The 15,655-nt window shown below is 44.7% G+C and overlaps 1 protein-coding gene across 6 annotated transcripts in view; it reads right to left on the bottom strand.

Moving 5' to 3' along the window:
• The window catches only part of LOC124135472 (early endosome antigen 1-like), a 60,076-nt gene that overhangs the window by 10,685 nt on the left and 33,736 nt on the right, over positions 1 to 15,655 (bottom strand). For all 6 annotated transcript variants that reach the window (XR_007219210.1, XM_048388410.1, XM_048388411.1 and 3 more), the window contains 11 exons: positions 15,069 to 15,167; positions 14,113 to 14,253; positions 12,618 to 12,725; positions 9,545 to 9,592; positions 9,026 to 9,121; positions 5,919 to 6,008; positions 4,340 to 4,498; positions 3,081 to 3,170; positions 2,040 to 2,171; positions 684 to 779; positions 424 to 513 (listed from right to left, as the gene is read on the bottom strand). Coding sequence is in view for 5 of the 6 variants with exons in the window: in XM_048388410.1 (XP_048244367.1) it covers positions 424 to 513; positions 684 to 779; positions 2,040 to 2,171; positions 3,081 to 3,170; positions 4,340 to 4,498; positions 5,919 to 6,008; positions 9,026 to 9,121; positions 9,545 to 9,592; positions 12,618 to 12,725; positions 14,113 to 14,253; positions 15,069 to 15,167 (1,149 nt within the window). In the remaining variant the exon portion in view is untranslated. The remainder of the gene's footprint in view (positions 1 to 423; positions 514 to 683; positions 780 to 2,039; positions 2,172 to 3,080; positions 3,171 to 4,339; positions 4,499 to 5,918; positions 6,009 to 9,025; positions 9,122 to 9,544; positions 9,593 to 12,617; positions 12,726 to 14,112; positions 14,254 to 15,068; positions 15,168 to 15,655) is intronic.

Raw genomic sequence — 15,655 nt, 5'->3', positions numbered from 1 at the left:
CAAAACATATTTTGACGTATTCTCGTCTTAAAACTTTAAAACTGATATGAAGAACATTCTGGAATGGCTTATAGATGTCCTAGATTGTATGGATATAATCATAAAATCCATAACTGTCGTTCGGAATACCCCGTGTTAAATATATCGTGGTTGCATGATTAGAAAAAACTCATTCCGACTGTCACTTTCATGATGTGTTAAGCGACGCTCTGATTGGTTGGATGAAAGGTCGTTCTGACATGACCCGTAATGGGATGTCCTCAGATCTTTGTTTAGCGATAGCGAGAACTAAGATCTGATCTAATGAGATTGACTCTCAGGCTACAACTCTTTTGTGCCATTCTGCACATTTTTACTGTTTTCAGTTTTCTTATATCCCCTGGTAATCAGCTGAATTCAATGAACAGAAAGTGTGCCACAAACCAGTTTTGTCTGAAGACTTGAGTTTTCCTCTCTCAGCATTTGCTGAATATTGGTGGATTCGGACTTCACATTCTCAGTTTCATTCTTCGTCTGAGGAGAGAGGAGAAACATTTAACACAGTCTTACATGACACTTCTTACAAAGATGACACAGTGATGTCTGTATGCTGATCACATCAGTCCTATATTACTTTAGGACCTACAATGGGAGCATTATGGTACAGGTTGTTGTGCTAAGCCAATACATTCCTTACAACCAACCTGTGCAAGCAGCTCCTCGAAGGAATCCAGTTTGCCCTGAATCTCCAGCTTCTGGTTGATGAGGATCTGCTTGGCTTCCTCCAGACTTGACACCTCCTGCAACAGTGCGCATCGGTAATGAGGATGGGGTTCCTTGTCACAACTCAAATGTTTTACAGGCAAGAAAAGTATGACTAGCCATTTGCCTAACTGTATGCTGTAGGCAGGTAAAGTACCACCAGCTATTTGCCTAACTGTATGCCACAAACAAGTAAAGTACAAGCTATTTGCCTAACTATATGCTAGTCGAGGTCACCAGCCATTTGCCTAAAGCTATGCTACAGACAAGTGGTTTACCACTAGCTATTTGCCTAACTGTATGCTACAGACAAGTAGAGCATTACCAGCTATTTGCCTAACTCTATGCTACAGACAAGTGGTGTACCACTAGCTACTTGCCTAACTGTATGCTACAGACAAGGAGGTACCACTAGCTATTTGCCTAACTCTATGCTACAGACAAGTGGTGTACCACTAGCTATTTGCCTAAATCTATGCTACAGACAAGTGGTTTACCACTAGCTATTTGCCTAACTCTATGCTACAGACAAGTGGTGTACCACTAGCTATTTGCCTAAATCTATGCTACAGACAAGTGGTTTACCACTAGCTATTTGCCTAACTCTATGCTACAGACAAGTGGTTTACCACTAGCTATTTGCCTAACTCTATGCTACAGACAAGTGGTTTACCACTAGCTATTTGCCTAACTGTATGCTACAGACAAGGAGGTACCACTAGCTATTTGCCTAACTGTATGCTACAGACAAGTGAGGTACCACTAGCTATTTGCCTAACTGTATGCTACAGACAAGTGAGGTACCACTAGCTATTTGCCTAACTGTATGCTACAGACAAGTGAGGTACCACTAGCTATTTGCCTAACTGTATGCTACAGACAAGGAGGTACCACTAGCTATTTGCCTAACTCTATGCTACAGACAAGTGAGGTACCACTAGCTATTTGCCTAACTGTATGCTACAGACAAGGAGGTACCACTAGCTATTTGCCTAACTGTATGCTACAGACAAGTGAGGTACCACTAGCTATTTGCCTAACTGTATGCTACAGACAAGTGAGGTACCACTAGCTATTTGCCTAACTGTATGCTACATATAAGTGAGGTACTACTTGCTATTTGCCTTACTGTATGCTACAGACAAGGAGGTACCACTAGCTATTTGCCTAACTGTATGCCACAAACAAGTAAAGTGCCACTAGCTATTTGCCTAACTCTATGCTACAGACAAGTGAGGTACCACTAGCTATTTGCCTAACTGTATGCTACAGACAAGTAGAGTGCCTGAGGAGTCAACCTGTTTCTTCTGTTCCTGTTCTGTCTGTAACTGTTCCCTCATGGACTCTCGGTCCTTCTTGTATGACACACATGCTTCCTTCGTCTCCTCGAACGCCTTCTTCAGGGCAGACAACTCTTCCTCGAGGGAGTCCTGGAGACAATATTATGCCAATTATTGCATATATGTTTCATCAACACAATCAATTTACATTTTTTACAAACCCATGAAGATCCGGGGTAGAATAGGTCCTCAGCAAACCATACTTGCCATAAGAGGCGACTAACGGGATCAGGTGGTCAGGCTCGCTGACTTGGTAGATGAATGTCATCGTATCCCAATTGTGTAGATCAATGCTCATGATGTCAATCAGTGGATTGTCTGGTTCAGAATCGATTATTTACAGACCGCCGTCATATAACTGGAATATTGCTGAGTGCGGTGTTAAACAACAAACAAACATTTTTTTTACAAAACACACTCCTATTCATGCATGCCACAAATCTTGACATCATAGTTTAGTGTGTACACAGATCACCATGAACTCATCATATCAATACCTCGTTCACAAAAAATATGTCTTTAAAATAAGTCAACAATAACTTCACAGACTACATACTTAATCATTAACACATGTAGACAACGATATGAAATCAGTGCCATCACTCAGCACAGTAATTCAACACAAGCCCTGCCCACCAGTCAAAAAAGTTAAGTCCGCAAGTGTGCATGGCCTTTTTTTGTTTATGGAAATATAAATGAAAAAAAGATACTGCTTGTTTAGCCAATCATCCCATGAAATCCCACAATTTATTCATTTCTAAAATGACTTTAGTCTTCCACATTTTAGGAATCCTATGCATGGGCGGATACAGCTTTTTTTTAAAAGCGGGGTGCACAATTAAGATCTATTTATTGTCTTTGGTGGTAATTTATACAGATATAAAGACTTTTTTCGAAATAAAAACGGGGGATGCGCACCCCCGCACCCCCCTCTGTATCCGCCCATGCTATGGGTCTCTGTTCTGGACGAGAGTCGACCTGCCACTTCCCCCAACTCACCTTCCGCTTCTGCAGCTGGTCTCTGACGGCTGTTGTCTCCTTCAGCTCTGTGTCCAACTTCAGCATTTGACCATTCATGGCCGTCCGCACCTGGGGGGAGCAGCACACATTAACATCACTACAAACATGGAGCTTAGCATGCTCCATCCATGCGTAGCTGCCTCTGTATGAGATCACTGACATAAACACATCATGCCCTGTACGTAGTGAGTGATTAGTGCTTAATGCCGCATCAAACAAATGTTGCCATTTAAAAACAAATCAGAACCCCATTCTCATCACTTTCATAAAACAATCAAAATAACAAATTATCAAGTTAAAGATGATCTGCGATGTCAATATTTCACAGGTTTGTATCCACAAGTTCCTTCATCGCCCATGAATCCATATGACCACTTTGCTGTATTGATGATGTATTCACAGGTGAAGGAGGAATGTAGTGTATACAAACCTGTATTGATGATGTATTCACAGGTGAAGGAGGAACGTAGTGTATACAAACCTGTGCTGATGATCTATTCACAGGTGAATGAGGAATGTAGTGTATACAAACCTGTATTGATGATGTATTCACAGGTGAAGTGAGAACGTAGTGTATACAAACCTGTACTGATGATGTATTCACAGGTGAAGGAGGAATGTAGTGTAAACAAACCTGTATTGATGATGTATTCACAGGTGAAGGAGGAACGTAGTGTATACAAACCTGTACTGATGATGTATTCACAGGTGAAGGAGGAATGTAGTGTAAACAAACCTGTATTGATGATGTATTCACAGGTGAAGGAGGAACGTAGTGTATACAAACCTGTGCTGATGATGTATTCACAGGTGAAGGAGGAATGTAGTGTATTCAAACCTGTATTGATGATGTATTCACAGGTGAAGTGAGAACGTAGTGTATACAAACCTGTACTGATGATGTATTCACAGGTGAAGGAGGAATGTAGTGTAAACAAACCTGTATTGATGATGTATTCACAGGTGAAGTGAGAACGTAGCCTATACAAACCTGTACTGATGATGTATTCACAGGTGAAGGAGGAATGTAGTGTATACGAGTGAGTGAGTATGACCGTTTTTAGCAATATTCCAGCCATTTCACGGTGGGAAACACCAGAAATTGGCTTCACACATTCGAGTGTACACAAACCTGTATTGACGATGGACACGAGGAGATAACAGAATTCCACACACAGTCACGGTTTCAACAGAGACAAAGACAACAATTTCTAACAGCTTATTTGTTTGGCACTTACCTCGCTAAGTTCCTCGAAGGAGTTGTTGAGCTCCTTCTCCCTGTCCCTGGCCTTGGCTATCTCCTCCTGCAGTTGCTTCTGCTTCTCCTCCCCCTCACGCAGCGACGTCCGCAACTCCTCCACACTCTTCTCCAGGGCCCCAGACTTGCCGGTCAGGGTCTGTAGGCAGAGGGCGTTCATACTCAGTCACTGGCATTCATACTCAGTCACTGGCGTTCATACTCAGCCACTGGCATTCATAGTCTGTCACTGGTGTTCATAGTCAGTCACTGGCATTCATACTCAGTCACTGGCGTACATAGTCAGTCACTGGCATTCATACTCAGTCACTGGCGTTCATAGTCAGTCACTGGCATTCATACTCAGTCACTGGCGTTCACAGTCAGTCACTGGCATTCATACTCAGTCACTGGCGTTCATAGTCAGTCACTGGCATTCATACTCAGTCACTGGCATTCATACTCAGTCACTGGCGTTCATAGTCAGTCACTGACATTCATAGTCAGTCACTGGCATTTATAGTCTGTCACTGGTTTTCAGAGTCTGTGACTGATGTTCATAGTCTCTCATAGATGTTACTAGTCTGTCAGTGGTGTTCATAGTCTGTCAGTGGTGTTCATAGTCTGTCACTGGCGTTCATAGTCAGTCACTGATGTTCATAGTCTGTCTTAGATGTTCAGTCTGTCAGTGGTGTTCATAGTCTGTCACTGGTGTTCATAGTCTGTCATTGGTGTTCATAGTCTGTCAGTGGTGTTCATAGTCTGTCACTGGTGTTCATAGTCTGTCAGTGGTGTTCATAGTCTGTCACTGGTGTTCATAGTCTGTCACTGGCGTTCATCGTCAGTCACTGATGTTCATAGTCTGTCTTAGATGTTCAGTCTGTCAGTGGTGTTCATAGTCTGTCACTGGTGTTCATAGTCTGTCATTGGTGTTCATAGTCTGTCAGTGGTGTTCATAGTCTGTCACTGGTGTTCATAGTCTGTCAGTGGTGTTCATAGTCTGTCACTGGTGTTCATAGTCTGTCATTGGTGTTCACAGTCTGTCAGTGGTGTTCATAGTCTGTCAGTGGTGTGCATAGTCACAGTGGTTTGCATAGTCTGTCACTGGTGTTCATAGTCTGTCAGTGGTGTTCATAGTCTGTCAGTGGTGTGCATAGTCTGTCACTGGTGTTCATAGTCTGTCACTGGTGTTCATAGTCTGTCACTGGTGTTCATAGTCTGTCACTGGTGTGCATTGTCTGTCACTGGTGTTCATAGTCTGTCACTGGTGTTCATAGTCTGTCAGTGGTGTTCATAGTCTGTCAGTGGTGTTCATAGTCTGTCAGTGGTGTTCATAGTCTGTCACAGGCATTCACTGTCTCTCACAGGTGTTCATGTAGTCTCGCATATTATCATTTACTATGGAAACAGGAACTTATACAGGTCTCCATTTACACCAGCTGCCTCATGTTTTTGAAAAGCTATCAAGTGGCAGGACACAAATATGCATGCACATTCTAACCAGCACACATTCTTCAGCCAATTCATCCACAGCACCTATGACAGCCCTGAGTCTACACTATGACTGTAGTTCCTCCCACCTGTACTTGTGTCTGCAGGTCGGTGTTCTCCCTCTCCTTGCTGGCCACACTCTCCTGCATGTCCTTCTGTACACTGGTCTTCTCAGTAATCTGAACACACAAACACAGGTCAACATGTCGGTATACAACCAACACAGGTCAACATGCCGGAGTACAACCAACACAGGTCAACAGGATGGAATACAACCAACAAAGGTCAACATTTCGGAATACAACCAACACAGGTCAACATGTCGGTATACAACCAACACAAGTCAACATGTTGGAATACAACCAACACAGGTCAACATGACAGAATACAACCAACACAGGTCAACAGGTCAGAATACAACCAACACAGGTCAACATGTCAGAATACAACCAACACAGGTCAACAGGTCGGAATACAACCAACACAAGTCAACATGTCAGAATACAACCAACACAGGTCAACAGGTCGGAATACAACCAACACAGGTCAACATGTCGGAATATAACCAACACAGGTCAACATGTCGGAATACAACCAACACAGGTCAACATGTCGGTATACAACCAACACAGGTCAACAGGTTGGAATACAACCAACACAGGTCAACATGTCGGTATACAACCAACACAGGTCAACATGTCGGAATACAACCAACACAGGTCAAGAGGTCGGAATACAACCAACACAGGTCAACAGGTTGGAATACAACCAACACAGGTCAACATGTCGGAATACAACCAACACAGGTCAACAGGTCGGAATACAACCAACACAGGTCAACATGTCGGAATACAACCAACACAGGTCAACATTTCGGAATACAACCAACACAGGTCAACATGTCGGTATACAACCAACACAGGTCAACAGGTCAGAATACAACCAACACAGGTCAACAGGTCGGAATACAACCAACACAAATCAACATTTCGGAATACAACCAACACAGGTCAACATTTCGGAATACAACCAACACAGGTCAACATGTCAGAATACAACCAACACAGGTCAACATGTCGGAATGCAACCAACACAGGTCAACATGTCAGAATACAACCAACACAGGTCAACATGTCAGAATACAACCAACACAGGTCAACATGTCGGAATACAACCAACACAGGTCAACATGTCGGAATACAACCAACACAGGTCAAAATGTCCGAATACAACCAACACAGGTAAAAAAGTCAGAATACAAACAACACAGGTCATCATAGATATAGACCAATGCATGTAACACTGACAAGTGAATAGACCAATACATGTAACACTGACAAGTGAATAGACTATACTAGACTAAACTTTGAATTTTAACTATTTTTAAAACAATTAAATTTAGTTTGTTTGATGTGGGAGATCTTGTTATGTGTATGTGTGTGTTTATTGTGCTCGCCCACTGAGATATCATGCTGCAGTTTAACATGGATACCCTACATTTAAATGACTCCGAGCTGACCAGTCCTTATTTTATCCCCTTAAAAAAAACGAGTGAAAGGCAGAGTAACTAGAAGTATCATTTCTTTTGGAATGATGTGTTCAGGGATCGAACCACCAAACTTCTGCTCTCCGGGCAGACGCTCTATCCAATAGACCACGGTGGCAGTGCATTTCTCTTTAAGTATATTGTCCTGTATGTCTCTGCAACGCTTTATCACAGAACTTGTTTCAAGGTCATTCTATTCATCATGGTCTTTCGCAATTAATAGTTGTACATTAATTTTTGGATTCAAAAAGTCAGATGATTACCATCACTTGGGCACAGATGCCGATAACTTGGTCTGACCTGTACAGCAATAAGTGTCTCACCTATAGAACAATGAGGTCTGACCTATGGAACAATGATTTTCTCACCTATAGAACAATGAGGTCTGACCTGTGGAACAATGAGTGTCTCACCTATAGACAATGAGGTCTGACCTGTGGAACAATGAGTGTCTCACCTATAGACAATGAGGTCTGACCTGTGGAACAATGAGGTCTGACCTTTGGAACAATGATTTTCTCACCTATAGAACAATTAGGTCTGACCTGTGGAACAATGAGTTCCTCACCTACAGAACAATGAGTGTCTGACCGGTAGAACAATGAGGTCTGACCTGTGGAACAATGAGTGTCTCACCTATAGAACAATGAGGTCTGACCTTTGGAACAATGATTTTCTCACCTATAGATTAATTAGGTCTGACCTGTGGAACAATGAGTTCCTCATCTATAGAACAATGAGTGTCTGACCGGTAGAACAATGAGGTCTGACCTTTGGAACAATGAGTGTCTCATCTATAGAACAATGAGTGTCTGACCTGTGGAACAATGAGTGTCTCATCTATAGAACAATGAGGTCTGACCTGTGGAACAATGAGTGTCTCACCTATAGAACAATGAGGTCTGACCTGTGGAACAATGAGTGTCTCACCTATAGACAATGAGGTCTGACCTGTGGAACAATGAGGTCTGACCTTTGGAACAATGATTTTCTCACCTATAGAACAATTAGGTCTGACCTGTGGAACAATGAGTTCCTCACCTACAGAACAATGAGTGTCTGACCGGTAGAACAATGAGGTCTGACCTGTGGAACAATGAGTGTCTCACCTATAGAACAATGAGGTCTGACCTTTGGAACAATGATTTTCTCACCTATAGATTAATTAGGTCTGACCTGTGGAACAATGAGTTCCTCACCTATAGAACAATGAGTGTCTGACCGGTAGAACAATGAGGTCTGACCTGTGGAACAATGAGTGTCTCATCTATAGAACAATGAGTGTCTGACCTGTGGAACAATGAGTGTCTCATCTATAGAACAATGAGGTCTGACCTGTGGAACAATGAGTGTCTCATCTATAGAACAATGAGGTCTGACCTGTGGAACAATGAGTGTCTCACCTATAGAACAATGAGGTCTGACCTGTGGAACAATGAGTGTCTCACCTATAGAACAATGAGGTCTGACCTGTGGAACAATGAGTGTCTCACCTATAGAACAATGAGGTCTGACCTGTGGAACAATGAGTGTCTGACCTATAGAACAATGAGGTCTGACCTGTGGAACAATGAGGTCTGACCTATAGAACAATGAGTTCCTCACCTATAGAACAATGAGGTCTGACCTGTTGAACAATGAGTGTCTGACCTGTATGTTGAGCTGGTTCTTTAGTTCAGTCAGCTGCCTCTGGAGATCTGTCTTCACACCATCAAGCTCTGTGCAACTACTGTCCAGATCACTGATCTATAAAATGGAAAGCAAATTTGAGAAAAACAGTGACATTTCCTATGCAAAAATATAACAATTAGGAAATATTTTAATCTTTTCAAAAATGACAAGGCAGGGAATTTATTTTGAATATTTTTCTCGCCACTCTGCAACAAGCCATGAAAGTTACAGACATAAGCATGTGGTGCTAGCCATACCACATGGCCAGGATGACAGGCTCAGGCAAAACGAGAATAAAAATCTTTCAGTTTTATGATCATCATTAATTGATCATCAAATGTTTTTTGTAACAAATGATTCATTTTGTTATGTAAACCAATTTCCCAAACTACTCAATAGGGTTAGTTTGGTTCTTGAAACTACTTCTTGTCTACACAAATGCTCCAATATATGAGCACAAGATGATTCACTATAAATAAACTAGAAAAAAACAGTTACCTTCTTGTTCAAATCTACAATCTCAGATGTTTTTGCTTTCACAGATTCCTGAAAAGACAATAAGAAACCATCTAATACAACTTTTCAACTGTTTCCAAAAGACGCTAGTGGAGCACAGCCATGAGAAGGAATGGACTGACTGACTCAGGCTTAAGTCCACATCAGTAGCAATGATACACAGCATCCAGGAGCATCATCAGTGGGTGTCACAGACTGCAGCCAGCAGCTCCAGGAATAGACTGCAGCCAGGAACACCAGGAATGGGTGTCGCAGACTGCAGCCAGGAGCACCAGGAATGGGGGTCACAGACTGCAGCCAGCAGCTCCAGGAATGGGTGTCGCAGACTGCAGCCAGGAGCACTAGGAATGGGTGTCGCAGACTGCAGCCAGGAGCACCAGGAATGGGTGTTGCAGACTGCAGCCAGCAGCTCCAGGAATGGGTGTTGCAGACTGCAGCCAGGAGCACCAGGAATGGGTGTCGCAGACTGCAGCCAGGAGCACCAGGAATGGGTGTTGCAGACTGCAGCCAGCAGCTCCAGGAATGGGTGTCGCAGACTGCAGCCAGGAACACCAGGAATGGGTGTTGCAGACTGCAGCCAGCAGCTCCAGGAATGGGTGTCGCAGACTGCAGCCAGGAGCACCAGGAATGGGTGTTGCAGACTGCAGCCAGCAGCTCCAGGAATGGGTGTCGCAGACTGCAGCCAGGAGCTCCAGGAATGGGTGTTGCAGACTGCAGCCAGCAGCTCCAGGAATGAGTCTCGCAGACTGCAGCCAGCAGCTCCAGGAATGGGTGTCGCAGACTGCAGCCAGGAGCTCCAGGAATGGGTGTCGCAGACTGCAGCCAGGAGCACTAGGAATGGGTGTCGCAGACTGCAGCCAGGAGCACCAGGAATGGGTGTCGCAGACTGCAGCCAGGAGCACCAGGAATGGGTGTTGCAGACTGCAGCCAGGAGCACCAGGAATGGGTGTCGCAGACTGCAGCCAGGAGCACCAGGAATGGGTGTCGCAGACTGCAGCCAGGAACACCAGGAATGGGGGTCGCAGTCTACAGCCAGGAACACCAGGAATGTGTGTCGCAGACTGCAGCCAGCAGCTCCAGGAATGGGTGTCGCAGTCTACAGCCAGGAACAACAGGAATGGGTGTCGCAGTCTACAGCCAGGAACACCAGGAATGGGGGTCGCAGTCTACAGCCAGGAACACCAGGAATGGGTCTCGCAGACTGCAGCCAGAAGCACTAGGAATTGGTGTCGCAGACTGCAGCCAGGAGCACCAGGAATGGGTGTTGCAGACTGCAGCCAGAAGCACCAGGAATGGGTCTGGCAGACTGCAGCCAGAAGCACCAGGAATGGGTCTGGCAGACTGCAGCCAGGAGCACCAGGAATGGGTCTGGCAGACTGCAGCCAGAAGCACCAGGAATGGGTCTGGCAGACTGCAGCCAGAAGCACCAGGAATGGGTCTGGCAGACTGCAGCCAGAAGCACTAGGAATTGGTGTCGCAGACTGCAGCCAGGAGCACCAGGAATGGGTGTTGCAGACTGCAGCCAGCAGCTCCAGGAATGAGTCTCGCAGACTGCAGCCAGCAGCTCCAGGAATGGGTGTCGCAGACTGCAGCCAGGAGCACTAGGAATGGGTGTTGCAGACTGCAGCCAGCAGCTCCAGGAATGGGTGTCGCAGACTGCAGCCAGGAGCACTAGGAATGGGTGTTGCAGACTGCAGCCAGGAGCACCAGGAATGGGTGTCGCAGACTGCAGCCAGGAGCACCAGGAATGGGTGTTGCAGACTGCAGCCAGGAGCACCAGGAATGGGTGTCGCAGACTGCAGCCAGGAGCACCAGGAATGGGTGTCGCAGACTGCAGCCAGGAACACCAGGAATGGGGGTCGCAGTCTACAGCCAGGAACACCAGGAATGTGTGTCGCAGACTGCAGCCAGCAGCTCCAGGAATGGGTGTCGCAGTCTACAGCCAGGAACAACAGGAATGGGTGTCGCAGTCTACAGCCAGGAACACCAGGAATGGGGGTCGCAGTCTACAGCCAGGAACACCAGGAATGGGTCTCGCAGACTGCAGCCAGAAGCACTAGGAATTGGTGTCGCAGACTGCAGCCAGGAGCACCAGGAATGGGTGTTGCAGACTGCAGCCAGAAGCACCAGGAATGGGTCTGGCAGACTGCAGCCAGAAGCACCAGGAATGGGTCTGGCAGACTGCAGCCAGGAGCACCAGGAATGGGTGTTGCAGACTGCAGCCAGGAGCACCAGGAATGGGTGTCGCAGACTGCAGCCAGGAACACCAGGAATGTGTGTCACAGACTGCAGCCAGAAGCACCAGGAATGAGTGTTGCAGACTGCAGCCAGGAGCTCCAGGAATGGGTGTCGCAGACTGCAGCCAGAAGCACTAGGAATTGGTGTCGCAGACTGCAGCCAGAAGCACCAGGAATGGGTCTCGCAGACTGCAGCCAGGAACACCAGGAATGTGTGTCACAGACTGCAGCCAGAAGCACCAGGAATGTGTGTCACAGACTGCAGCCAGAAGCACCAGGAATGTGTCTCGCAGACTGCAGCCAGAAGCACCAGGAATGGGTGTCGCAGACTGCAGCCAGAAGCACTAGGAATGGGTCTCGCAGACTGCAGCCAGGAACACCAGGAATGTGTGTCACAGACTGCAGCCAGAAGCACTAGGAATGGGTGTCGCAGACTGCAGCCAGGAGCTCAAGGAATGGGTGTCACAGACTGCACCCACGTGCAGCAATGTGGGAATCAAACCTGGGTCTTGAGCAAACAGTTCAACCACAGTAACACTGAACAGTCAAAAACAAAAAAGATTTTATGCCACCACAGACATATCATAAAAAATAGACCCAATTTCAATAGCTCCAAAAATTATAAGTAAGAACGGTTTTACGTCGCTTTAGCAATATTCCAGCAAATATCACAGTGGAGAAACCAGAAATTGGCTTTGTACCTTTGTGGGAATCAAACCTGGGCCTTCAAATGCTTTAACCACTAGGCTACCCCAATGCCCCGATAAAATTTATGAACATTTATTTCAAGTTTATTTCCAATTTGTATCATGCCCCACCTGCTCCACTCCCAGCAGTTCCTCCATGGTGGACAGTTTCAGCTTGAACTCTTCAGCTTTTTGTTGATTTTCTGTCTTCAAACTGCCAACATCTGCCTCTTTCTGTGCCTGAAAACATTAATAGTTTAGTGATGTATTCCCCATCAAACAGCTTTGTCTTTCTGAGGCAATTGCTTAAAGCTCTCAACGCTACTGTCGAACCAGTTCGACAGAGTCTGTCACTACCTGTGTTGCTACTGTCGAACCAGTTCGACAGGCGAATAGCATAAGGACACCCACAAACAAAACTCGCCATATCTATTTACCAAGAAGGCTTTGCGTTACATTTAAATTACGTATGGCATGCATAAATGCTCAGCTTGCTCAGTATCAAAACTTTCAGTAGTGTATTTACCTCAAAAAGAAAATATCACGAGTTTAAAAAGTTTCAGCCAAACATAGTAATGTGTATTTTTCTATCAGGAATAAATGTGCAAAATATTTCTTCAATTGGCCCTTGTATAATGAAGCACCAACTGTTTGAAATCACCCACCCTCTTTACAGCGCCTTATGCTAAAATTAATCCAGCAGGCATGGCTAAGAAGTGTGAAAACAATTCAGTAGGCTAAAGGTTAAGGACTTAGAAACATAGTTTAGGCACTTTGGGCAGTAAGCTTCTTTTCGCTTTCACAACGAAGAACGCTTTAGGATTTCATTTTTCTCCAAGAACTAGGAGCTGTTGACATGGGTAGTGGCTGAGAATCACACCTAATTTTTGTACTTATAAGACAGGGGAAATATTACACGCTTGTGCACATGCCTGAAGACAATTTTTGAAAGTTGGCAGTATGTTATCATTACTCTTTTGTAACCATAGGTGTCTGCATGGTCTGTAGTGTCAAAATTAATGATAATGCATGCTTTTATACTGTGAATGAACAGTAAAATATTCCACACAAAAAACGACAAAAATACCAAGTGATTACTTTTCTGAGAAAAATTTCCCATAGAATATCCTGAGAAACTATCCAAATTTAGGACCAGAAATGACAAAAACAATTCTGTCAAAAAAGAATTGGCACATTTTTTAGTTGGACTGTCCGTTCATCTTGATTTGTGAGTGCGTGTATGTGGCTTTACACTGCTTTAAGCAATATTCCAGCAATATCACAGCAGGGTAACATCAGAAATGGGCTTCACCAATTGTACCCATGCGGGCAATTGAACCCAGGCCTTCGGCGTGACGAGTGAACACTTTAACCACAAGGCTACCCCTCTGCCACTGACCCACGCTTGCTGTAAAAAGCAATCCCGTTTGTCGTAAGAGGTGACTAACGGGATCGGGTGGTCAGGCTCGCTGACTTGGTTGATGCATGTCATTGATCCCAATTGCGTGGATTGATGCTCAGGATGTCAATCACTGGATTGTCTGGTCCAGACTTGATTATTTACAGACCGCCGCTCTCTGCCACTGTTTGCGAGAGGAGTGACAAAGTAACTGACTACACTGCTCACCTTGAGAGTCTCCAGATTCTGCCTAAGGGCAGATAACTCCTGCTCCTTTGTCTTCAGCTGGCCGAGATGATCTGCTAGCTCGGTGGAAACGTCAATCTTTTCTTCTCTTACTTTGTTCCTCTCCTCGGTCAGAGCAGTTACCTAGCAACAGCATGATGAGTGAATGAGTGGATATGGTTTTATGGCATTTTTAGCAATATTCCAGCACTATCAAGGCAGGGGGATTACAGGAATGGGCTTCACACAACAGTACCCATGTGGGGAAGCCAACTCTGGCCTTCAGTGCAACAAGCGAATACTTTAACCACTACGCTACTCCACTGCCCTTTTAGAGTCATAGAGGTGAGGTGAGGTGAAATGGGGTTTAACATTGCATTGAAGATTATTGCACTTATATAGCAACGTGCATGCATGTGTGTGTGTGTGTGTGGCTGCTTGTACTAGCCCGGACTAATGCCGATTTATAGTGCTAGCTCACTGAGATACATACCATGCCGCAGTTTAACATGAATACCCCACTCAGACACAGTATACTGACTCCGAGCCGACCAGTCCTTGTTTTAGCCCCTTAATACCGAGCGCCAGACGGGGTAACAACAAGTACCATCTTTTAACGTTTTTTGGAATGATGCGGCCGGGGATCGAACCCCGGACCTTCCGCTCTCCGGGAGGAGGCTCTACCACTAGACCACGAAGGCTGTCTAGAGTCACAGAGAATCCTCACACTGCGACATAACAAGAAAGTCACAAAGGAGTCCCCTGTGGTCACAACTCCAGATGACATTGGAGACAACAGTATTTCAATACAGAGCAACACGGAAATACAACTGAGGGTTGGAAACTACTCCTGGAGATTCAGTTAATCTGTTTTTCACATTTTATTTTTTCAATTTTCATTTTTATACGTTCAACTAACAGACAACTGGCCACATGTTAAGCCATCATTAGCACAGTACCTGCTTCTGCAAGTCCTCTCTAGACTTGTTAGAACTAGCAGAGTCTTTCTCCATCTTCTTTTGAAGTTTAGATACTTCTTTGCTGTGAGCTGCTTTTGCCTGTAAAAGGAAAGGTTCAGATCTTAAATGCAACAGGCAACAGAGTAAGTTGTTAAAACATTTGTTTAATAAAAATCAGCCAAGTCATATCCAATGACAACAAAAGAATGAAATTCTGATAAGATCCCTTGATAACTGCCTCATTTTCCTATTGTTTACCAAAACATTTTCTTCCTGTAGAATGCTCAGTGTTCAAAAGGAGATGCTCATTTCTGGTTTATGTGGAACACAATCAATCGAATCATTGCAATGCAGTGTTGATGCAAACTACAGGGCTCCAGGTCATGTTGTAGCCGTTTACTCCCATGTTATCACTGGTCTCCCTTGAGTCCAGTCTATTGGGTATTTAACTCCCTAATGAGTTGACACATACATGTATTTGAATAATTCTGACAAAGTAGAGACAATTTATGGATAAAAACTTCGTGATTTACTGTAAAAGCCATGTTTCGGTATAGCTCCTATACCCTTGTCAAGCAAATAATACT

The sequence above is a fragment of the Haliotis rufescens genome, unplaced genomic scaffold (assembly GCF_023055435.1).
Source record: "Haliotis rufescens isolate VD_foot unplaced genomic scaffold, xgHalRufe1.0.p SCAF_70, whole genome shotgun sequence".
NCBI lineage: Eukaryota > Metazoa > Mollusca > Gastropoda > Lepetellida > Haliotidae > Haliotis > Haliotis rufescens.
The sequence above is the reverse complement of the archived record's forward strand: the minus strand, read 5'-3'. Positions and strand labels throughout refer to the sequence as shown.